Source organism: Bufo gargarizans, chromosome 6, assembly GCF_014858855.1.
Source record: "Bufo gargarizans isolate SCDJY-AF-19 chromosome 6, ASM1485885v1, whole genome shotgun sequence".
Classification (NCBI taxonomy): Eukaryota; Metazoa; Chordata; class Amphibia; order Anura; family Bufonidae; genus Bufo; species Bufo gargarizans.
The window spans coordinates 343,565,942-343,591,538 of NC_058085.1; the positions used below are offsets into that span (position 1 = coordinate 343,565,942).

A 25,597-nucleotide genomic window follows, 5' to 3' on the forward strand; every position below is an offset into this window, starting at 1 on the left:
TGTCACCGTAAGGGTCCTTCAATGATTGATCTATCGTGTCCATAGCATGTTCATACCGTTACAGCAGGGTGAAACATACTTTTTTTATTTTGTCCCATGGGCACATTGTCACACTCTCAAGAGCCCCTGGAGTGCCAGAAAGAGAGATAATGGACCATTCTCCCACCAGAGATGGAACCTCAAACTATGAAATGTTCTTGGCATATTCTATAGATATGTCACAAATGTCACCTTCTGAACATGATACGCTGTGCTATTCCTGATAATTGCCCGTGTAAAGGTCAATGCACTTTTGGGACCTGCAGCGCCGAAAGTCCAGGCAACGTATCAGAGACTGCTTCTGTCATTTGCCTGTGTAAAGAGACCATCGATCACTCAAGTCTTTACTCTTTCATTGGGTAAAAGCATTGTTGATGTGGACACCCAAATCCTAATTTCTGGGCAGGAGATCATGCTGGTAAACAAGGACTTGCTGCCCAGAAATAATGATTCTCTATGGGGACAAGTGATCAGAGCAGCCATCACTCCTCCGAGATGATTGCTGCATGTAACGGCAGCTCCCCAGACGAGCAGGCAATTATCGGGAACAAACAGTTCTGCTGAGTTGGCCAATGTAAAGCCATTCCGTTTAGTATCATCAGATGGAGCAATGAAATGAATCAATAGTAAATGCTGCAGAGCGCAACAAAAGCCATCATTCTTAAAGCCACCGTAAGGGTCCTTCAATGATTGATCTATCGTGTCCATAGCATGTTCATACCGTTACAGCGGGGTGAAACATACTTTTTTTATTTTGTCCCATGGGCACATTGTCACACTCTCAAGAGCCTCTGGAGTGCCAGACAGAGAGATAATGGACCATTCTCACACCAGAGATGGAACCTCAAACTATGAAATGTTCTTGGCATGTTCCATAGATATATCACAAAGGTCACCTTCTGAACATGATATGCTGTGCTATTCCTGATAATTGCCCGTGTAAAGGTGCCACCGATCACTCAAGTGTTTGCTCTTTCATTGGGTAAAAGCATTGATGTGGACACCAAAATCATAATTTCTGGGCAGGAGATCATGCTGCCCAGAAATAATGATTCTCTATGGGGACAAGTGATCAGAGCAGCCATCACTCCTCCGAGATGATTGCTGCATGTAACGGCAGCTCCCCAGACGAGCAGGCAATTATCGGGAACAAACAGTTTTGCTGAGTTGGCCAATGTAAAGCCATTCCGTTCAGTATCATCAGATGGAGCAATGAAATGAATCAAAAGTAAATGCTGCAGATCGCAACAAAAGCCATCGTTCTTAAAGCCCTATCACTCTGGAGTGACAAATCTTCCAAACTGCCGAGAGCGTTTAGTTCTTCCGCTCAGGCTGATTTATGTTTGGAAAGCATCAAACCTGCAGAGTTCTAGTTAAACTCGCCCCTGATAATTTCATCAGGAAGACCTCTGCTTTTAAGTAAGGACACCTAAATGAGATTGAAAGAGTGAAGAAGCATATAAATATCATCAGTGAAAAAACATGCTAATTAGCCTTCAAACTAATTAGTGAGAGAGAGGCTGTAGAATTCATTATGCTCCCGAGGCGCCGTGGGGTTCGCAGGTGCAAAAGAAAAGCATTTTGTAAAGGAATCGAAAACAAACTTTGGAAGATGCGTATTGTATGGAAACAAGATGTGGATCGGGCTTCGGTGATAATTTATATATCATTTCTTAAGGGATGTCCATTACTTGTATCACTGCCCGGGGTATGTAGTGTGAAGATGCCCGTACATCAGGCATGCTCAACCTGCGGCCCTCCGGCTGTTGCAAAACTATAACTCCCAGCATGCAACAGCCTACAGCTATCAGCCTACAGCAGGGCATTGTGGGAGTTGTAGTTTTACAACAGCTAGAGGGCCGCATCGTACATGATGCGGTCCCGACAGTGGGATTTGCATGCGGCTCATCAATAATTGCCGGGTCACACCGGGACAATTATAGTTGCGGCCCGCAAATAGGGTGAGCTTCATGCACTTCACGCTGCCATCCTGTATAGGCTGCCTGAAGCTCCAGGTCTACCTTTTATTGGTATAAGTCCCTGTACCTCACAGCATCTACTATGAAGATAATGGATGTCAGGGGCGGGATGGCCATAAACGCTACAGGGAAATTTCCCAGTGGGACGATGCCCAGGGGCCCGCCCAAGCCCACCTCATGGCCGCCAGACAGTTTTCCATAAAGATCTGATACTTTGGAGCATCAGGCACTCATGCACCTGGACAACAGCCACAGGTACCTTCCTGAATTCAGCTGTATCGCCCTTCTCAGGGTGGTGATACAGTTTCATAGTGTGGCACGGGCAGCAGTATTCTTTGCAGGGACACACTCCCAAGCTTATCTCCCATGGAAACAACAGATCAGGACCATAAAGTCCAACTTTTTCACTGGATGTGCACAGGCGCAGCCACTGCTGCTACATTGCAGCGGTGGCCGTAACCCCTAAAGACGAGCAGTGTCTAAAAAGAAGGAAAAGGGAAGAGACTGGTGACCAGAAGCTTATTTTTTTTTATTGACGTACGGTACATTAGTAAGTGACTTTATAAAAGTGACATGATGAGCTGAGACAACCCCTTTAAGAACAAACCTATTTCCAGATACTCCGATTTACTTTCTACCTCTATTGTGCCAATAAAGTCCCTGGGTCAATCAAGTAGGGTGACCGGCTGCTGACCAAGGAGTTAGGCTACTTTCCCATATGTGTTATTGCTGTCCGGTATTGAGATCCGGCATGGTATATCAAAACCACAGAAAAACGCATCCGTTTGAATAATACAACCATTCCGTTCAGATCAGACCTGGTTGTATTATATCGAAAATTAACATGTCGGATCCGGCACCAACACTATTCTAAGTCAACGGTCGCCGTTTTTTTTTTCCGGACACAGCTTACATGCTTTTTGTGCCGGACCCAGCATGTTCAGTCTCCCATGCCGCACACAGTAACGCTGCTTATCCAGCATGGGAGCGAAACAAACCAGAACAGAATGCATTCTGGTGCACTCCGTTCCAGTTTGTTCAGTTTTGTCCCCATTGACAATGAATAGGTACAAAACTGAGGCGTGTTCCTCCGGTTTTGAGATCCTATCACCAGTGATAAAGAAGGACCCACGTGATATTTTAATTATGCAGGTTTCTGGTGGAGGGGTCAGATATTGGGCCGGCATAGAGATACTAGGTCATAGTGTGCATTTGACCCAGCAACAAGTAGGAAAGGTTTCCTATCTTTGCATCAATTAGATCATTAAGTGTTGCCCAATGGGTTCTACCCTAGTGACAGATGTCAAATAGACTGCCTCTTGATCGTTTAATGTTTTTTATAAATATTATTATGCCAATACTGTCAGTGAAAATGCACAATTTAGCGGGCAATTTATATATACATTGATCTCTAATGCATAAAATGATAATACCTTCATCGGTGTAAGAAATTAAATCCTAACCATTTAGAATTTATGAGACACTAGCTGAAGGGCCCGGCTTCGCACCGGTATATTTAATCTATTTCATTTAATGTTTGTGTGTCGTTAAAGGATATCAACAGTATCCACTATAACAGTGACATCTACAGCACCCTGCCCCCTTAACAGTGACCTCCACAGCCCCCCACCCCTTAACACAGACCCCCCCCCCACAGTGCCCCGTCCCTTAAAATGGGACCTCCACAGCAGCCCACCCCCTTAACTTTGACCATTACAGCAGCCTGCCCCTTTAACAGTGAGTTTCACAGCAACCCACCACCTTGACAGTGACCTCCACAGCACCCGCCCCTTAACACTGACCATAGGTTAGAGTCCCCTTAACTGACCTCCACCATTCCCGACCCCCTTAACAGAGACCTCCACAGTGACTGCCCCTTTAACAGTGACTGCCACAGTACCCCGCTCCCTTAACAGTGACCTCACAGTACCCCACTGCCCCTTTAATAGTGGCCTCCACAGTCCCCTCCTTCCTTAACAGTGACCTCCACAGTGCCTGCCCCTTTAACAGTGACCTCCATGGCGGCCTGCCCCCTTAACAGTAACATCCACAGGACCACAGCGCCCTCCCCTTTAACAGTGACCTCCACAGTGGCCGCCTCTTTATTAGTGACCTCCACAGTACCCTGTCTCCTTAACAGTGATTTCCACAACACCCTGCCCCCTTAACAGTGGTTCTACAGTAATCTGCCCCTTAACACTGACCTCCATAGTGGACCATCCCCTTAACTGTGACCTCCACAGCAGCCTGCCTAGGGTGGCCAGAGGTCCACAGTAGACCAGACAGTCCAGCTTTCAGACTCCCTGTCCTCCGTCCGGCGCAATGTCTAGACGGACACAGGGATGTCCTTTTGAACAGCTTACTCTCAGACAGCAGCACTGTGCTGTCTGAGTGTGAGCTGCAGGGAGAAAGTCACTGTCCCTCCCTCCCCTGCAGCTGACAGAAGTAGATTTTTACCTTCATTTTTTCAATCCCTGTCAGCTGCGGAGTGGGAGGGGGCATGGCCTAACCAGTCAGGGGTGTGGCCTAGCTGGACCTGGAGGAGGGGTTGTTAAGTCCGTCTTTTGAGGGTGGCCATTAACTGTGACCTCCACAGCACTCTGCTCCCTTAACAGTGTCATCCAAAGCGCCCTGCCCCTTTAAAGCTGACCTACAGCAGTGAAGAAAAATGGCTGGGTTGTTATGGAAACCTGGAGTAAAACTGTGTGTATGTGGAGACTAAGGGCCTGCGAGCTTCTATTGGCAGATAAGGGACATGTGACTGTGTGTATGGCAGTTGGGATATGAAGAGAAAAACCTGCAGGCTTCTATTGGCTAATGTAGGTCATGTGACGTGCCATAATTGCCTTTTTGGGGAATATCTCAGGAACGGTATGTGCTAGAGAGCTGAGACCCGGTCTAAAACCTTCACCTGATGTATCTGTGTGACAAATTTTGTGATTGTAAATGCTAGGGTGCGGATTCCTTTAGCGGACATACACACATACACTCAGCTTTACATATTAGATAAATCAGGTTATTTTATTTTTGCAATTACTTTATTGAATTTTCCGGTGATAGATTTCCTTTTAGAAAACCTGCAGAGAAAAGCAGGAAACTCAAACTCTGGGTAATGTATGTCATAGATGGAAGGCCACTCTATTACATAAAGAATAATATGAAAAGCTTCTGCCCTGAAGGCCAAAGCTTATCCCATTATCACCAACTTTCAATCAATACCAATATCTTTAAACTAATCTAATTCACTGGAAAAATGTGATAATCTTATGAGATTTTTTCCTTTTATTTCTATTGTTTGTGTGCCCTCTGTACTGCCGATAGGACTGGAAGCAATGCTGACCTTGACAGACGTCATCACTTGTGCCGTACATAGCAAACGGCAGTACATCCACTGATCGAGATACATCATATCTAACTCCACAATATAATATTGTTATATTATATTGTGGAGTTAAATATTTAAATGGGTTGTCTTTTTGATATTGTTGGACTAAGGAGAGGCCATCAATATTTGATCAGTGGGGGGTCTGACTCCCAGGGGCACCCCCCCCCCCCCCAATCAGCCTTGTGAAGAGACCGTAGCGCTCCGGTGTATGGTGCTCAGCTGAAGTACCAAACAGCCGCTATACAATGGACGTATGGATTGTAAATCTTGATCCAATGATGGCCATTACCATGAATATTTCTTTGACATGCTACTTTGATGTTTTTAGTCAGTTGGTGCTGGACTTTTACACTTTTGGAAGGTTGCTCTCCAAGTTGTTTGCACTCTACATAGAGGTCAACTGACCACATCTGAACATTGTTTATTGTCAAAAATTATTTATTTTTTTGTTGTAAACTAATGTTTACAAAAAAACATCAATGTATCCATAATTAAAAGGATTTTCCTATATATATTTACTGATGACCTATCCTCTGGATAGGTGATCAGTCGGAGTCCATCGCCGATCAGCTGCTTGAGAAGGCACCAGTGCTCACAGTAGCGCCACGGCCTTCTCTCAGCTCATCAAGCACAGTGCTGTCCATTTGATAGCGGCTGTGCTTGGTATCGCAGCTCAGCCCCATTCACTTCAACGGGCCTGACCTGCGCCTAAGCCATGTGATCGATGAAAGTGTCGTCACTCGGCCCAGGAAAAGCTGCAGCACTACTTCGAGGGCCAGTGTCTTCTCAAACAGCTAAACTGCGGGGTTCTCGAGTGTCGAACCCCCACCGATCAGATACTAATGACCTGTCCATAGACCATCAGTAAAAATATCTCGGAAAATCCATTTAAAGATTTCATATGAGCTGACTAGGACTTTTGAATGTCAGGTCTGCCTAAATATAGAATGACCCTTTCTTATGTTGCCCAATAATTGGCTATATTTGTCTTTAAAGAGTTTTGGAAAGTTTGGTGACAAACCCTATGGCTTCTGTAATGGTGGCCATATTGGTTGTCCCAAGGTTCAGACTTCTCTGGTGGTCTAGGGCAGGGATGGGCAAACTGCGGCTCTCCAGCTGTTGTAAAACTACAAATCCCATCATGCCCAGTCTGCCTACAGCTATCAGCCTACAGCAGGGCATGATGGGATTTGTAGTTTTACAACAGCTGGAGAGCAGCAGTTTGCCCATCCCTGGTCTAGGGTAGAGGAGAGGTTTATGCTTTTCCAAATAGGCTGGTACAGCCATGGGGATAACAAGAGCCGTAATAGTTGCTTTGGCTTTTGGAGGCTAAGGGACAGCTTTGGAGGTTTCCTGCAGTCTAGGTCAACCATTCTGTATATAGCAAAGTTGTCCAACTTGTGGCTCTCCAGCTGTTGCAAAAGTGCAACTCCCATCATGCCCTGAGTCTGTGGTTATCAGGGTATGACGGGAGCTGTAGTTGCAACAGGTAGAGAGACACAGATTGAAGATCACTGATATGTAAAATACTATTATCCACACTTGACGACTGCTGTTTGTGTTACTACAGGTCGTTTTACTGTCAACCAAGGCGGGGGGGGGGGGGGCCATTCCTGATTTGGGGACCTGCAATGCGGCCCTATTCTTCTTACCTCCTTGGTTAATGCAGAATAAAAACTGTAGGGAAATCACAATAACTGGCCCAAAAATCACTTGTACAGTTGCTTAAAAAGGTATATTTTTTGGGTACCATAGGTGGTGTACAGCTCAACCACACTCGCTTGGGAATGTGGATTAAACAAAGGAAAAAAGAAGGTAGTCTACCAATCAGATTCCAACTTTTTTCAGCAGCCATTTCGAAAATGTGAATAGCACTCGGATTGGTTTCCATTAACACCTCCTCTTTACATCAGTTTCGATACATCTCTTCCAAAGTTTCCAAGCAAACCTGGTCTTAGATTTATCAAATCTGGTTCAAGTGAAAAGTGGAAGAGTTGCCCAAAAAAGGGGAACTGGAGTCTGATCGTTTGCTATGGTGGTGAACACTTCCATTTTGATAAAACCACCCCCATGGTCCTGGCCTTGATATTTCATACCATGCAAAACCACATCTAGATACATCTAGGCTTCTGTGACTTGCTAGCCGTAACTAGACTAGAAAGAAGTACGTCTCGCTTCCCTGGCATTGATTTTATTATTGTTTTACAAGAGATGTTCCCCACTAAAAGCAAGATCAGGATGAGGAATAACGTCTGCGCACCAAATTAATTTAGCGTTGTAGCTTTCCTCAGGATAGTCGCTTTGTTGTGATGCTCGAGTAGTTTTCTAATAGCTGCCTGTGGTTTATTATATAGCACTTTGTTCAATAGCATTTTTTTTGTCTTGTCCAAAACCACATCCTAAATGTTTCTTCTTTACCTGAACGTTAATCGACAATTTTTTTCTCGTTATATAAAGCAGTGATTATTACTGACGCTCTCTATGGATCGTCTTGCCTCCTACAGCTATAGCGAGACAGTTCCACAATCTCAGATGATCCATTGATATTACCTATGTGTTCTCATTTCATAACCTAGTTTGTGGATCCTACGGTAAACATCCTGTAGCATCTGAACCGTAATTGGTTCTTCTTATCATGACAACCCATTTCAATCAGGGGCAGATTCAGACACCCCTGGGGTGATCAGCTGTTGTCTTTGGGGGAGAGTTATGGCTAGTCTATTTCCCCTTACATCATTACAAGTGAGGATACATCTCTGATGGGCCACCTATGAAGTCCACATGTGGTCAAGAATGAGCGCAACTTTGTCTTGCAAGAAGGAGCATATCTGTTGGCCTGTTATGATGCTGTGGGCTACTGTTAACCTTGTTGCAGTGGTAATACCACCCAAGCTGAGCTGGTGGACTGCTAGAGGACTATGCCTTTAAGTGCTGACTATTCATATTTTCCTATGTTACATCTCTCTGACCTTAAAGAGGACCTACAACCTCTCCTGACATGTCTTTTATAGTAACTATGTGCATCCCCCATGTAATAAGAATTCTAGAGCATCACAATGTTGTGCCATTCCTTCATTATTCCTGCTGGAGGTTATGAATGAATTACTAACAGTTTGAAATGAAGGTCCAGCTGGGTGTTACCAGTTTGGGGGGTGGGGTGTGTGTCAGGGGACAGTTGGGAGAGCCACAGAACATATTCACTTGTGGGTCAAACTTCCACAAATTGCCACACCAAAAGTGACCTTATGGCCACTGTGTGGCCGAGCTTAGACTAGACTAGATACTGCCCATTAGGGATATAAGTTGCTCGGCCATAATTCAAAATCTGCAACAGGGCTCCTTACCTACCATGTGCCATTTTAAATTATGGTGTGTTCTTATGAGGTAGAGTGGTCTTTGGACCCCCGCGAGCACTAGGGCCTAGATGTGATTGCTAATTCTGCACCCCATGATGCTATACATCATTGTGTATATATGCATCAACTTTGCAAGAGTGTTCACATTGTCCTTAAAATCAATAATTACGTAAGTGTAACACAATTTCTCTCCCTGTCTTTGATATAATGGATAATATGATACAGGAACGAGCCGCTTCTCAGCTTTAATGGAACCAAATAATGTTTTGCATTACTTGGTTTGCTCATTGACCTGCAAAAGCTCTAATAGAATAGCCGTAAACTTTTTGTAAAATTCCAGATTTTTTTTCTTTTCTCAATGAGAAATTAAAGGGGTTGTCTGACTACATCAAATGGCATTTATAGATAGTATATGTAGAGATAGTTAATACAAGGCACTTTTAATGTATTGTGATTGTCCATATTGCCTCCTTTGCTGGCTTGATTCATTTTTCCATCACATCATACACTGCTCGTTTCCAGGAGTTATGACCATGTTGCAAGCCAGCAGTAGTGGCCATGCTTGCACACTGTAGGAAAAATTGCTGGCATATGCACACTCCCATGGTCCAAGCCACCAGAGAGGCCAGTGCCTTTTCCTATAGTGTGCAAGCACGGCCACTGCTGCTGGATTGCAGGGTGGATGTAACCCCTGGAAACAAGCAGTGTATAATGTGATGTAAAAATTAATAATGCAAGCAAAGGAGGCAATATGGATAATCACAATACATTAATAAGTGTCTTGTATTAAAGGGGTTGTGCAGCCAGTAATATTGATGAGCCATCCTCAGGATAGGTCATCAATATATCATTGGTGGAGATCTGACTCCCGGCACCCCCGCCAATCAGCAGTTTGAGAAAAAAGGAAAGATCTGAATAGTTCCAAAGACTTTTTAGCAACTGAGGCCAATAAATCAATTCTGGCTTAAGTTCGAGCTAGGGCTTCTCAATATGAAAAATATTTCACTTTGACCTCTTTATCCAATGAGCTAGATAAATTTCATTTTGGCCTTCCAGTTGAAGACTTGATTTGGTAAACCTTACACTTCTGTGTTGTACCCTGTGTCCTTAGGGTTCTCCAAAACTTTCGTCAACACCAAACTTCAAACACTTCATTGTTTGGGCTTCTTATCCATAAAAGGCTACGGAAAATATAATAGCTTCAATAATTCTAGGTTCACTAGATATGCAATCCTATTTCCTTGGTTTAGAAGCACCACAAGTTCTTTTGATTTCTTCTACTTGGTCTTTAAAATTCATTTACCCACTACAATGTAATTGTAATCTTTTGGTCGAAGATCCATTTCCTTGTTGCACCCTGTGTCCATAGGGTTCTCCAAAGCCTTCACCAACACAAAACTTCAAAAAGTTCCCTTCCAGTGGAAGCCTTGATTTGGTCAAGGAGGACACACTTCCTTGTTGTACCCTGTGTCCTTAAGGTTCTCCAAAGCCTTAGCCAACTTCAAAAACTTCTTATCCACAAAAGAGTACAGAAAATGTCATAGTCTCAATATAAATGGCTGATACACAATCATTTTCCATGGATGAAAAGCACCACAAGTTCTTCCAATTGCTTCTACCTGGTCTATGATATAATTAGTCTTTCTGTATAAGGCTTGATTTGGTCAATTCTCCACTCCCTTGTGTCCATAGGGGTCTACTAAGCCTTATCCAACACCAAACTTCAAAAACGTCATTGTTCAGGCTTCTTATTTACAAGGATACAGATAAGTTCATAACCCCAATAATTTTAGGCTCACCAAATATGCAATCCTATGTCCTTGGATGAGAAGCACCATAAGTTCTCCCGATTGCTTCTACTTGGTCTTTAAAACTCATTTACCCACTACAATGGAATTGTAATCTTTTGGTCGAAGATCCATTTCCTTGTTGCACCCTGTGTCCATAGGGTTCTCCAAAGTCTTCACCAACACAAAACTTCAAAAAGTTCCCTTCCACTGGAAGCCTTGATTTGGTCAAGGAGGACACACTTCCTTGTTGTACCCTGTGTCCTTAGGGTTCTCCAAAGCCTTAGCCAACTTAAAAAACTTCTTATCCACAAAAGAGTGTCATACATGTCATACTCTCTATTATTCTAGGTTAACTGGCTGATACACAATCATTTTCCATGGATGAGAAGCACCACGAGTTCTTCCAATTGCTTCTACCTGGTCTTCCTGTAGAAGGCTTGATTTAGTCAATTCTCCACTCCCTTGTGTCCATAGGGTTCTACTAAGCCTTCTCCAACACCAAACATCAAAAACTTAATTGTTCAGGCTTCTTATCCACAAGGATACAGATAAGTTCATAACCCCAATAATTTTAGGCTCACTAAATATGCAATCCTATGTCCTTGGATAAGAAGCACCATAAGTTCTCCCGATTGCTTCTACCTGGTCTTTAACATTCTCTTACCCACTACGATGTAATTGGAACCTAGCGTTCCTGTATTGTAGCTATGTGCATGCATTAATAAATCATTATGCTAATAGGAGCATGCTGCAAAGAATCCATTATTTTACCCTGACATGATCTTTACTAATTAAATCTGTGTTACTTTGAATCTTGCAAACCTCATAAAATTTGCAACAATTTTTATCTGACAACAGATGTCACCATCTGCAGAACATCAGATGAGGTTTTCATTGCGATAACTAAGACATAGCTAATATGATTATATTTCAGGTGCGAAGCCCGCCCCAGGTATTTGCTTTGAGAGAGTGAACTCTGCAGGAGATCCCTATGGAAACTGCGGGAAAGACAATGCTGGATCTTTTATGAAGTGTGAAAGCCGGTAGGTTTACTTTTATATGTTTCTATATAGATTATCGGATAATGTTATGGCAACTGATTTTAGACTTCATGGTGTGGAACAAAACCTTGTTGTGTTTGTTTTTTAAGAGATGCTAAGTGTGGAAAAATACAGTGTCAAGGCGGCGCAAGTCGACCCGTAATTGGCACCAATGCTGTCTCCATAGAAACCAACATCCCCCTGCAAGAAGGCGGAAAAATTTTGTGTCGCGGTACCCATGTATATCTGGGGGATGACATGCCAGACCCAGGGCTAGTACTGTCTGGGACAAAGTGCGGACATGGAAAAGTAAGTGTGGACAAAGAAATTATTATTCAATGAGACGTTCTTCTTGTAACCTGTATTAATTATATGATTTAGACATTTATATTAATTGCATATTTCCAGAACATTTTCTAAATCAAATTCAGAATTCTGATTCTGTTCGTGGTCAGAAACATCAGTCTTAAAATGGTTTCCCACCATTATGCTTCTCCATTAGGATCACACAAAACACATCTCCGAGTTTACATGAGGACATCTCCATCTTTCACCATCAGTCATAGTCCATGATAGAGTACCTCAAGTTATCCTCTGCCAGAATAGACTACCGTGATGCCGATGTAAACCTAGCCTAAGCCAAGAACAGCGCCATACATTGTATAGTGGTTGGGCTTGATATTGCAGCTCAATCCCATTCACTTGAATAAAGGGGACGTGACAGATGGACATGACGTCACCAGCTGATGGGCGACGTGCTGGGAGACAGACCCCTACCAATCAAATGCTGATGACCTATCCAGAGCATACTGCAGGTCATCAATATTGAAGCTTTTTTTTTCCAAGTTTCTTTTCTTTGGAGGCTTTTATTTCCTTCTGCCGGGATGCATTTTTATGGGCATTATCTGTCTTTGGGAATGGATGTTTTCAAGCATTCTTTTTCCCGCTGAGCATAAAATGTGATCAATTTAGACAAAACTGAGACATTGTTCACGCTCTAATGTGGAGACTTGCTTAGACCGGCCTGCAGGATAATCCAGACACACAATGTGCCCGCTGTAGTTAGACGCACAGTTAGCATGAATATGATTAACTCTTCACTTCCCACTTTTATACAGGCCAAGCAAATGCATTTTTTCAATGTTTGTTAAAGAATTTGTGCACGGAACCGTCTCTGGACTGGTGACTCTATGTACCATTACTAGGGGTCCTCTAATACCAAGTCTCGAATGCTTTTCATTAGATTTTTCAATCCCCGTTGTTCTAGCGCTAAGTTGTGATGCAAGAGCTTCATGAACAGTATAAGCTGGAGCAGGAGTCAGCAGCCTGCCGGCGCCCTAGCTGCTGTTAGAAAGTGCAACTCCCAGCAAGCACAGTAACTTGTCTGTTCTCAGAGCTTCCATAGAAGTGAATGAAGCATGTAGGGAGTTGTAGTTTCACAATAGGTAGAGTGCTGCAGGACTCCTAGACTAGAGGGACAAGAACAGAGCAGTTTTTTTTTTTTAAAGGGGGGGTTTACAATTTCAAACGGCAAAGTACCCCTCCTTCTTCCTCCAATCCAGTTTATACTCTCTTTGCCATCTTTCTACATATACTATGTGATATTCCTGTAATATACCCTATCAGTGATGGCTAACCTTGGCACTCCAGCTGTGGTAAAACTACAACTCCCAAGATGCCCCCCTTGCTTGGCTGCTCTCAGAACTCTGTAGAAAAAAATGGAGCATGCTGGGAGTCGTAGTTTCACAACAGCTGGAGTGCCAAGGTTAGCCATCACTGCCCTAGGTTATGTCTAGAGCAGGATCAGAGGGGTGGAGCATGATATAGAGATTCTCTCTATGGATCCCTGTGTCATGCCCCACCCTCTCAGGACCTGCACTAGGCATAACACAGTTTTCACTGGAGTGTTCCTTTAAGTGGGTTGTCTCATCTCCTGATTTCTGCTCGTCCAGGCAGCACTCCAGGCGCACTCTCTGGACCTTGTAGATAGAACATAGTGGTAATGGTGCTCTGACCTGCTCTGCACGGATCCGGGCAGTGTTCACACCCAAACGTAGATGCAGCAAAAAAAAGTCCAAATGGAGCCAGCGAGTAAAATCAATGATTCTTTATTTCTTTATAATAAAAAAAAAAAAAATGTATAAACAAGTAATCCTCCTGCATAAAATCAACGCGTTTCAACCATAAGACAGGTCTTCTTCATGGATTCACAGTATAAAGCACTCTCTGAACTGCAGGGGGCGGTGGTTATTGCTTTGAATGATTGCACAGGAAAGCGGTGCTGGGATAATGTAATTCCGCCCCTTGCCTGTGTGCGCGCGCGCGCTCCCGAGGCTTCACATGGCTTTAACTAGGTTCGATTTCTTTTCTCTGGCTGCCTTTTCTACTGCCATTGCTGGGAGCAGCTAAGGACACCATATACGAGGTGGCCGGGATGGGAGTGAGCTAGTGCGGCAAGGCGCATGCACACTCCTGCCATCCCGGCCACCAAACAGGCTGGCACTTTACTACCCAGTGAGCAAACACGGCCACCGCTGCTGGATTGCAGCGATGGCTGTAACCCCTGACAACGAGCATTCTTTAAGGGACTACAGTATTGCAACATGGACTATATTAGTAAGTTCTTCATTATAGCATTATATTTAACATTAGTAGCATTGTGAGACACCCCCTTTAACACTCCTCCAGGCTCTGGCAGAGTTTTAGATCTGCAAAACTAGGAGCATTATAAACGTGTTGCTTTTTACACAGCAGTAGGTGCATGAGAAGATTTTCCACGGCATCTTGGCACATATAATTGATTTTCACTGCCAGTAAATGATTGGTAAGTGTTAGCGCGGCTGATGGTATCATTTTTACAGTAGCACAAGCACAGTCTAGAAGATTAGGCTTGCACAGTAATAACTTTTTCCTTCTCATATCATCAGTATTTAAGCATCCCAGCTCCAAAAAAAATCATGAGATACTGTAGGACAAGATACAAGACAGAGGGGGCTCAATAGCAACTATCAAAATTATAGTGCCAGACTTTGCCACCCAGTATAGAAGGGCATGGTGTTGGGTTCCCTCTTCACACCCTTTACAGGACCCTTGGCCAATGCCCCTGGAAAGGTGTATCCTACTCCTGCTTTCAAAAGAAGAAGAGACCAATTTGTCTGGGTCCTTAATCTCCAGGGGCCACATAACAGCCGTATGATATGTTATACCCTTACTGTAATATAGCGTTCTCCTCATGCAGCTTTCACAATACATTCGGAAACAAGTCTTCAGACCCTTTCACCTTTTTCACATTTTGTCATTTTGCAGCCTTGTGCACTCAATAACCCAGAATGAGAAAGTAAAAACAGAATTTTTCTTTGCTAATTTGTTGAAAAGAAAAATACCTAAAATCTTGCGTTGACATAAGTATTCCGAACTTTTATGATGCCACAAGGTTTGGACACCTGAATTTGGAGATTTTCTGCCAATCTTCTCTGTATATCCTCTCAAGCTCTGTCAGGTTGGATGGGGCCGTTGGTTGAGGGTGATTTTCAGGTCTCTCCATGTTCGATTGTGTTCAAGTCAAGGCTCTGGCTGGGTCACTTAAGGACATTCACAGAGTTGTCCCTAAGCTGCTCCTGTGTTGTTTTGGCTGTGTTGTCTTGTTGAAAGGTGAACTTTCAGCACAGTCTGAGCACTCTGGATGAGGTTTTTATTTAGAATATCTCTGTACTTTGTTCCTTTCAGTTTTCCCTCAAACCTGACCAGTCTCCCTGTTCCAGCCACTGAAAAACACCCCCACAGCATGATGCCACCACCACCATGCTTCACTGTAGGGGTCATATGGGGAAGGTGATCAGCAGGTACTTTTTTCCTCCATACATGAGACTTAGAATTGAGGCCAAAAAGTTCAGTCTTGGGTTCTTCAGACCAGAGAATCTTGTTTATCTCAGTCTGAGAGTCCTGTGGGTGCTTTTTGTTTGCAAAATCCAGACAGCTTTAATGTGTCTTTAACTGAGGAGAGGCTTCTTTCTGGTCACTCTACCATAAAGAACAGATTGGAGGAATGCTGCTGTGATGGTTGACCTTCTGGAAGTTTCTCCAATCTGCACACATGATCTTTGTGGCTCAGCCCGAGTGACCATTCAGTTCTTGGTCACCTCTCTTACCAAGTCCCTTCTCTTCTAAATACTTAGCTTGGTGGGGTGGCCAGCTCCAGAAAGAGTCCTGGTTGTTCCAAACTTCTTCCATTTAAGAATTATGGAGGCCACTGTGCTCTTGGGAACTTTCAGTGCAGCAGAATCTTTGGTACTGTTGTCCAGATCTGTGCCTCCACGCAATCCTGTCTCTGAGGTCTACAGGCAGTTCTTTCCTCCTCATGGCTTGTTTTGTGCTCTGATATGCATTGTTACCTGTGAGACCTTGTATATACAGGACAGTGTCTTTCCAAACCATGTCCAATCAACTGAATTTTCCACAGGTGGACTCCAATCAAAGTGTAAAAACATCTCAAAGATGATTAAGAGAAATGGTAGGCCCCTAGAGCTAAATTTCAAGTGTCATAGCAAAGGGTCTGAATACTTATGTCCATGTAAAATTTTAGTTTTTCCTTTTTAATAAATTTGCAAAAAATGATTAAATTCTGTTATCACTTTGTCATTATGAGGTACTGAGTGCAGATTGATGGGGGAAACCATTTTTTTTATTTTTATTTTAGCACAACACATGTGTAAAAAGTCAAAGGGTCTGAAGACTTTCCGAATGTGTTTTATATTCCCTGTAGTCCAGCATCGGTGGCCGTGCTTGTACACCGCAGGAAAAAGCACCAGCCTATGTGCACTCCTGCGGTCTCGGCCACCAGAGAGACCGGCACTTTTTCCTATAGTGTGCAAGCACGACCACCACTGATGGATTGCAGGGTGGTCATAAACATGGAAACGACCAGTGTATAATGTGATGGAAAAATGAATCCAGCCAGCAAAGGAGGCAATATGGACAATCACAATACATTAGTAAGTGTTAATCTCTACATAATAAATGCCACTTACTGAAGTGACACAACCCCTTTAAGTCAACCTCCATACGGTATTAGGCCTCATGCACACGAACGTTGTTTTGGTCCTCATCCGAGCCAAGCCGAGCTTGGATGCGGACCCATTTACTTCAATGGGGCAGCAAAAGATGCCGACAGCACTCCGTGTGTTTTGCGGATCTACAATTTGCAGACCACAAAATACGGCACGGTCATGTGCATGTAGCCTTAATATGACATAATCCCTTCCCATATCTCGCTCTGATCATCTCAGATTTAATAAGCCCGTTGAGGGCCAACTGTACACCCTCTGATTAAACCTGCGCGTCTGGCCCCATCACAATGTGACTTCCCGCTAATTGTGTCTCACAGTCCTTATCTTTATCAGCAGCCCTGACTCTACTCTCCTATCGTGATAAGATACTGTCATTGTGTTTCATTTCCATTCCATTTAAATACATCAGCTCACGTATAATTTTCAAACTCTGCGCGAGCGCTCCGTTTCCAGGCACTTGTTAATTGGCAAATTCAAAGAACATCATTATATTTTTTTTATTCAGAGCATGTATTTATATGAGATATCAAGAATTAATTTAACTAAGCGTGAAAAAACGACATTGAGTTCATGTGAACCGTGACTGAATAAATCTGCACGATGGTCTGAAAACTTCATTGCATATAGTATTTATCTGTCCACGTGTGAACCCTGCAGAGTAGCCAATCAGACTAAAGAAATGATGATAGCAGCAGCGGATGAGTGTGCTGACCTTGGAGGAAGCAGTGACCTAACCTCTGATACAAGCAAGGACAGGGCTGGGTTTGACATGGACGGTGTCGGCCATGGGTATACTGGGGTAACCTGACCATATGGGCATTAGGGCAAGGTGTTGTGTCATGGTGTACTCCCTCAGGCTGTTGCTCCCTGGGGATCGGTACAGTGAAAAGGTGGTTTGAAGAATTAGGCCAGAAGTAAAAGTATAATAGTTAATTTTTTCAATAACAGCAGTATTAAGTACAAAGTGCAGATTCTGGCACCAGATGGGGAGATATGGTGGCTGGTTGTGTGGCAATTGAATAGCACTGGCAGGAACTTGTGGATATAGGTGTCCACTGTGAGATTCAGGCTTGATATCATTCTGTTCTGGTGGTTGTTCTAGGTGATGGGTGTTTGAGCGGTAGTTCCTCACCTGCAGCAGTATCTATAAAGCTGTAATATCACTGACCACTCTGCTGTCTTGGCACACTGATGCTTTCTGTAAGCAGTATTCTGGATACTGATGATCTTTCCGGAGTGTTGGTCTCACAGCAGAGATGGATAGGGTTCCTAGGAGTAGGAACTCAGTCATGTGCTTCCTCTCCCATCACTCTCTGGACTGGAACTCCCCCCTCCTGGCAGGAAGTAGGACCAGCCCACTCCCACCAACAGGGAAGGAACATGAAAACAAAATGTAAATAAATAAAAAAATAAAATTAAAATAAAAAGATAAAACAAATTTCAATTTTTTTTTTTAAATATCACCACCAGCCCACACAGCAGCTTCTAGCTTCGCCTCTGATAATATATGCATCCCCTATATCAAAATAAAAATAATGGAAAGGGGGTACAATTAAAAAATATATATATTTTAGTTGCACTTTGTTCTATTACAAACAATGGGGAAAAAAATGGCATAAGGGTACTTTCAAACTAGCGGAGGGGACTGTCGGATCGGTCCTGCCGCTAGTTCACGTGTGCCCCTGGACTGCTGCTCTGTCCCCATTGACTATAATGGGGGCTGGGGCGGAGTTCCGGAGGCAGCACGGCAGCGCACTCCGAGAGGCAGCCGGACTAAAAATACTGCATGCACGTGAACTAGCAGCAGGACGGATCCGACAGGCTGTTCACCTTCCGCTAGTGTGAAACTAGCCTAAAAATAGAGCCTGATGTATCACTGAAAAATACATTGATGTATCGCTAAAAAATAATTAAACAGAAAAAAAATTACTATACAAAAAAAAAAATAGGAAATGCTTCTGGTCAGAAAGGAAGGGTGAGAAAAAATGAAGGTTCAGATGGGTGTTACCTGGTGAGGGTGTGTCTTTGAACAGTCTGACACTGGCAAAACTGAATGGATAATTCAGGAGTCAGCAACCTCCGTCCCTCCATATGTTTTGAAACTACAACTCTCAGCATGTTTACTTCACTTCTGTACAAGTTTCGAAAACACCACAGCTGGAGTGCCAGAAGTTGCGGAACCATGGGATAGTGGCATTAGACTGTACCAGAACACCCCCCAACTGGTAACACCCATCTGGACCTTCACTACAAATTGCTAGTAATGCATCCATAACTTTCATCAGGAATAATAAAGGAATGACACATCAGAGAATAGATGGAGGATGCAAGTAGTTGTTAAAACACACACATGTTAGGAAAGAAGAAACAGTGTCTGCACATATATACATGGCTGAGCCTTGGGCACACAGACAGTGGGAGGGTATAAAACGCAACGTTAAATGTACGACAGAAGCGAGCAATGTGGTTCCTGTATGGACCTTGAAGATGAGGGGCCCAGCCCAGGCTTGCTGAAGCCCTTATTTTAATGGGTGGTGAGACCCCTTCACCGCAGGTTTGGTAACGTCAACCAACACCAGAAAGGGGTTCCCCTTGTTATTGGGCTGCTTCACCTCTATGGGCATTAACAGACGTCTGATATTTACCCTTTACCTTCCTTTTAGATTTGTCTCAATCGTCAGTGTCAGAACATCAGCGTATTTGGCGTCCACGACTGTGCAGCTCAATGCCACGGAAACGGAGTAAGTATTGCAGACAAGGTTTATGAGCTGTTTGGCAGGATGGAAGGGTTCTTGGAAAGTGGCCTCTGCTGAAAGATAGGAGTGTTCCTTTGTACGTTTAATCACCGGCCATAACGCATTTGGCGAGCTATTGTGAGCAAGTGATTAACCGAAGCCGAGTAATGAGATGATAAGGTGACAATGGAGGAACTCGCTCTGTTACGACATGGTCATTTACATATAATGCTAATGTGGACGCTGATAAGAAATTACACATCACAGTGGAATGGGTTGCATTTCATTTTTCTACTGCTTATCTTTTAATTCTCCAGAAGGACAGCAGCTCTTTGGCGGTGTATGCCCTTCAGTCCTCCATACGGGAATGTGTTGTACTCTACACGATGAGCAGGGGCCTACATAGAAAAGAAGGGGCAACATGAAATTATGGTGCCAGGTTTTGCCAGCCGGGACAGAAATGGGGTCCTTCTATAAGGGGGAGTCCTTTGTTGGATCCAGTAATAAAGGATATGGAAGTAACTAATGCCAGTCCTCCTGTATCCAAGGGCCCAACGGCATCCATATGCTCTGCCTTTGTGGTACATGTCCCGTAAGTGTTGAGGCAAAAGTCATGAACCATCCTAGGGAGCCCGGAAAACTCCTTTTTAGTGAGAAACCCCTTTAATATAGGGCGACCATCAAAAAACAGACTTCTCACCAACACCAATGGTCCCATCTATGAAGCCAAAGGGTGGTCTGGAAACGTGCCCCATAGTCTACATACAACATGGCTGGACCAAGCCCGCAGAGTACAAAAGGTCAAAGCAGAGGCTCTGGTACGATAATGGGGCCCATAGTCTGTAGAGAGCAATCTCATCTGGAGGTAACATGGAGCCAATCATTTGTCCATAGTGTCTTTTTCTTATAGGATGCTTCATGTATCACCTATTAGACCTTATTGATAATGTGTCCTGTGTACAATGATGGTGGGCCCAAGGAACCTAAATCCAAAACAGCATAAAAAATGAAATAAAATCAGTTGCATGATGAGCAGGGGCCTACGTAGAAAAGAAGTGGCACCATGGAATTATGGTGCCAGGTTTTGCCAGCCAAGACAAAAATGGGGTCCTTCTATAAAGGGGAGTCCTGTGTTAGATCCAGTAATAAAGGATATGGAAGCAACTAATGCCAGTCCTCCTGTATCCAAGGGCCCAACGGCATCCATATGCTCTGCGTTTGTGGTACATGCCCCGTAAGTGTTAAGGCAAAAGTCATGAACCATCCCAGGGAGCCTGGAAACCCCCTTTTTAGGGAGAAACCCCTTTAATATAGGGCGACCATCAAAAAACAGACTTCTCACCAACACCAATGGTCCCATCTATGAAGCCAAAGGGTGGTCTGTAAACATGCCCCATAGTCTAAATACAAACCGGATTTCGACCTTTTGTACTCTGCGGGCTTAGTCCAGCCATGTTTTACAAACCGGATTCCCAAAAAGTTGGGACACTAAACAAATTGTGAATAAAAACTGAATGCAATGATGTGGAGGTGCCAACTTCTAATATTTTATTCAGAATAGAACATAAATCACGGAACAAAAGTTTAAATTGAGAAAATGTACCATTTTAAGGGAAAAATATGTTGAATCAGAATTTCATGGTGTCAACAAATCCCCCAAAAGTTGGGACAAGGCCATTTTCACCACTGTGTGGCATCTCCCCTTCTTCTTACAACACTCAACAGACGTCTAGGGACAGAGGAGACCAGTTTCTCAAGTTTAGAAATAGGAATGCTCTCCCATTCTTGTCTAATACAGGCCTCTAACTGTTCAATCGTCTTGGGCCTTCTTTGTTGCACCTTCCTCTTTATGATGCGCCAAATGTTCTCTATCGGTGAAAGATCTGGACTGCAGACTGGCCATTTCAGTACCCGGATCCTTCTCCTACGCAGCCATGATGTTGTGATGGATGCAGAATGTGGTCTGGCATTATCTTGTTGAAAAATGCAGGGTCTTCCCTGAAAGAGATGACGTCTGGATGGGAGCATATGTTGTTCTAGAACCTGAATATATTTTTCTGCATTGATGGTGCCTTTCCAGACATGCAAGCTGCCCATGCCACACGCACTCATGCAACCCCATACCATCAGAGATGCAGGCTTCTGAACTGAGCGTTGATAACAACTTGGGTTGTCCTTGTCCTCTTTGGTCCGGATGACATGGCGTCCCAGATTTCCAAAAAAAACTTCGAATCGTGACCACAGAACAGTCTTCCATTTTGCCACACTCCATTTTAAATGATCCCTGGCCCAGTGAAAAAACGCCTGAGCTTGTGGATCTTGCTTAGAAATGGCTTCTTCTTTGCACTGTAGAGTTTCAGCTGGCAACGGCGGATGGCACGGTGGATTGTGTTCACTGACAATGGTTTCTGGAAGTATTCCTGAGCCCATTCTGTGATTTCCTTTACAGTAGCATTCCTGTTTGTGGTGCAGTGTCGTTTAAGGGCCCGGAGATCACGGGCATCCAGTATGGTTTTACGGCCTTGACCCTTACGCACAGAGATTGTTCCAGATTCTCTGAATCTTCGGATGATGTTATGCACAGTTGATGATGATAGATGCAAAGTCTTTGCAATTTTTCGCTGGGTAACACCTTTCTGATATTGCTCCACTATCTATCTGCGCAACATTGTGGGAATTGGTGATCCTCTACCCATCTTGGCTTCTGAGAGACACTGCCACTCTGAGAAGCTCTGAGAATGTTGCCAATTGACCTAATTAGTCTGTAGAGAGCAATCTCATCTGGAGGTAACGTGGAGCCAATCACTTGTCCATAGGGTCTTTTTCTTATAGGATGCTTCATGTATCACCTATTAGACCTTATTGATAATGTGTCCTGTGTAGAATGATGGTGGGCCCAAGGAACCTCAATCCAAAACAACATAAAAAATGAAAAAAATCTGTTGCATGATGAGCAGGGGCCTACGTAGAAAAGAAGTGGCACCATGGAATTATGATGCCAGAGGTGGCCTAAGAAACAGTAGATGACCACGTTACCCATATACAGATCTTACTGCTGGGCCCAGGAGCTTCACGTTACACCTCTGATTTCCAATGCGGGTGGCAGACCATGCACATAAACGTATGCAGCCGCTGCAATAAATATAACCAAAGACGAGATGCTTCTGCTTGAAGTAAAACATCAAATGTAGGATTAAACAGGATAGTTGAATACATCACAAGTAATAGAAGACTAGAACGTCTCCATCGCCAATACATAAGCATGAAGAATATAACTTAAAAGTCATTTCAGGGACCACATACCGAGCAGGTGAGCGCCACACAGAGCTCTGTCTTGGTTGACTTTGAAGCAAATTTTTCATTGTGGCACGTAAAATATGTGGTGGAAATACATATTTTAGATATTCCTCTTGCATAAATGCTAAACTAAATTGTAATAGGAAAGATTGAAAAGCTAACAAGATGCTATATGTGACATGATTAGGAATCATAAAAAACAAACACATGGAAATATCAATCCCATGGCCGTATGTTACTTTCAAGTATATCTGTAAATATTCATTATGTATGGATATTGGGGGTCATTTATTAAACAGAAATATGCCTAAAACAAGCATAGAAAATGGTAACTGCCGGACCATCCCCTTCCCACCCATAAAATAGTGGGCATGGCAAGGGCAGGAAAGGGGGTGGGCAGGAAGGCCCGTCTCATTCACCATTTTTTACACCTGTTTTAGGCATAGAAAATGGTCTAAACGTAAGACAGCAAGGAAGCCGTCTTACCTTTAGAAGTGGCTGTGGATATGCCGAAGTTATGTAGAGGTCGGAGTCTCTTAATAACTCTGGCGGATCCAGCTCAGGGCCTTATCAAGACTGGTGTCTAAAACGCCGGTCTTATAAATGTGCCCCATAGTCTACATGAAATATGGCTAGACCAAGCCCGCAGAGTACAAGAGGTCGAAGCCGAGGCTCTGGTATGATAATGGATGGGACCCATAGTCTGTAGAGAGCAATCTCATCTGGAGGTGACTTGGAGCCGATCACTTCTCCATAGGGTCTATTTCTTATAGGATGCTTCATGTATCACCTATTAGACCTTATCGATAATGTGTCCTGTGTAGAATGATGGTGGGCCCAAGTAACCTCAATCCAAAAGAGCATAACAAATGGCATATTTTACATTACTTATCTTGTACTGTTTAGAAGTAACAGCCTGTTTTATACTCCAGAGCTGCATTCACAATTCTGTTGTCAGTCAAAACCCTATTTCTATAATGTAGTGAGAGACAGCATCTTCCCATATTAGATGAATGTAATGTGACAGATGTAACGACCAATTAACTAATACCAAAAGAGTTAATACAATTTACATGTTGTGATTTATTCTATTTTATTTGGCGGACTCGCAACTTTTTCTGACCCATGATCCTGTCTTTGGCCTAACATGTTTCCTACAGTACATGGAATTGTTTCTTTCTCTGTATTCTTTTATAATACTTTCAATAAAAATTGGATTATTGAAAAAAAATATATATATATATATATGTGGCAGACTGAGGTTAGGTTACCAGGTGATGGACTGGGTCCGTCGCCTGGTTAATTAGTAAGGAGTTTAGTCTGAAAGCTACAGCAAGGATGTGTGTGGAGGGTTCCTGCAGATTCTAGTGTATATTGAGAAGAAAAAAAGGCAAGAAGCAATATGGAGAATCACAATACATTAGTAAGTGCCTTGTATTAACTTTATCTACACGATAAATGCCATTTGCTGAAATGAGACAACACCTTTAAGTTCTCTTCTCCACTGGTTTTTCGTCATGCAAATAATCTGCAAATCTAGATCCCAGTAAATCATTTCCATCCTCTCTATACGAAATCATCAAGGTGCTACTTCTAGATGTGTGGAGACTTCATCACCATAGACCATACACATTGCTGAGTCCACACCGCAAGAACGTAGGGGTTTGTATTAGAGCATTAAAAGCCTTGTCCCATAATTTATCCAACCCTGCTCCAAGAATCCGTGCACCTTTAGCGGTGACTAACAGTCTAGGGCAGTGATAGCGAACCTTCTACAGACAGAGTGCCCAAACTGCAACCCAAAACCCACTTATTTATCGCAAAGTGCCAACACGGCAATTTAATCTGAATACTACAGTCCAGTATAGTATATCCTCCATGTACTTTATCATTTAGCTATAATAGCCTGCCTACATTCAGTGCGCTGCCTGTGCTGTTCATAGTGCGCCTGCGCTGGTGAATGGCAGGAAAAGTCTCAGGCATATTGGTACACCATAGACTTTTTCCAGGGTGCGGTTGCCCACAGAGAGGGCTCTGAGTGCCGCCTCTGGCACCCGTGCCATAGGTACGCCACCACTGGTCTAGTGTGTCCGCCAATGTATGAAACGAAAGGAGCCTCTTGTGATACTTATGTTCTCATAAGGACGTGTCCAGGCTCCTAAAAGAGCAAATTAGGTATTTGCTTCAGAAAGTTGCCAAATATGGGTTTTGAAATACATTTTAAGCTGGACACATTTTCATGAACAATTTCTCATTTACAATTCCAAGTTGCATTACAATTTTTTCATTTAAAGGTGGCAAAAATTTAGAAGTTGATGAAATATTCTAATTTGTCCAGTGCCAGGTAACAAAGCTGGATGGTGCACAGAATAATAGTGGAATACAACCAACATTTTATCTAGATAACACAATGATCTGCAGCCTGTACCTGTCCAGCTGTTGTAGAATTCCAGCTCCAATCCTGTTGCTATAGCCCAGACCTCAGGGTATCTGCAAATACTTTATAAGTATTGTATTGTTATGATCTGCCATGTACTCTAGCAGAAGAGGTATGGTTGGCAGGAACAGGGTTAACCACCCTTCTTCCCCCCTCTTGGTAGGAGTGGGCTGGTCCTACTTTCTGAAAGGAAAGGATGTATATCGTGGCTCACCCGTATCTGATGTATGGTAATGGTGCTCTATTTTATGGGTGGTTCACCCGTCCACCCAGAAAAAAAGGGTTAAAGTAGAGTAATAAATAAAATGAGCACTCACCACCTGGTGTACTGTCAATAGTTTATCTCTACAAAATTTTGTTAAAACTATATTAATAACATACATAACATAAAAACATATTTGCACAAATTGTTGGAGAGTATATCTGATGGATATAACTGATATTTCTATCTATTATTCAATCTCGCTAATCTC

General features: G+C 43.3%; 1 protein-coding gene across 1 annotated transcript in view; it reads left to right on the forward strand.

Moving 5' to 3' along the window:
- Positions 1 to 25,597, forward strand: part of ADAM12 (ADAM metallopeptidase domain 12) — a 676,627-nt gene that overhangs the window by 589,540 nt on the left and 61,490 nt on the right. The window contains exons 16-18 of the mRNA XM_044298620.1: positions 11,484 to 11,592; positions 11,700 to 11,898; positions 19,319 to 19,396. Of these exons, the coding sequence (XP_044154555.1) occupies positions 11,484 to 11,592; positions 11,700 to 11,898; positions 19,319 to 19,396 (386 nt within the window). The remainder of the gene's footprint in view (positions 1 to 11,483; positions 11,593 to 11,699; positions 11,899 to 19,318; positions 19,397 to 25,597) is intronic.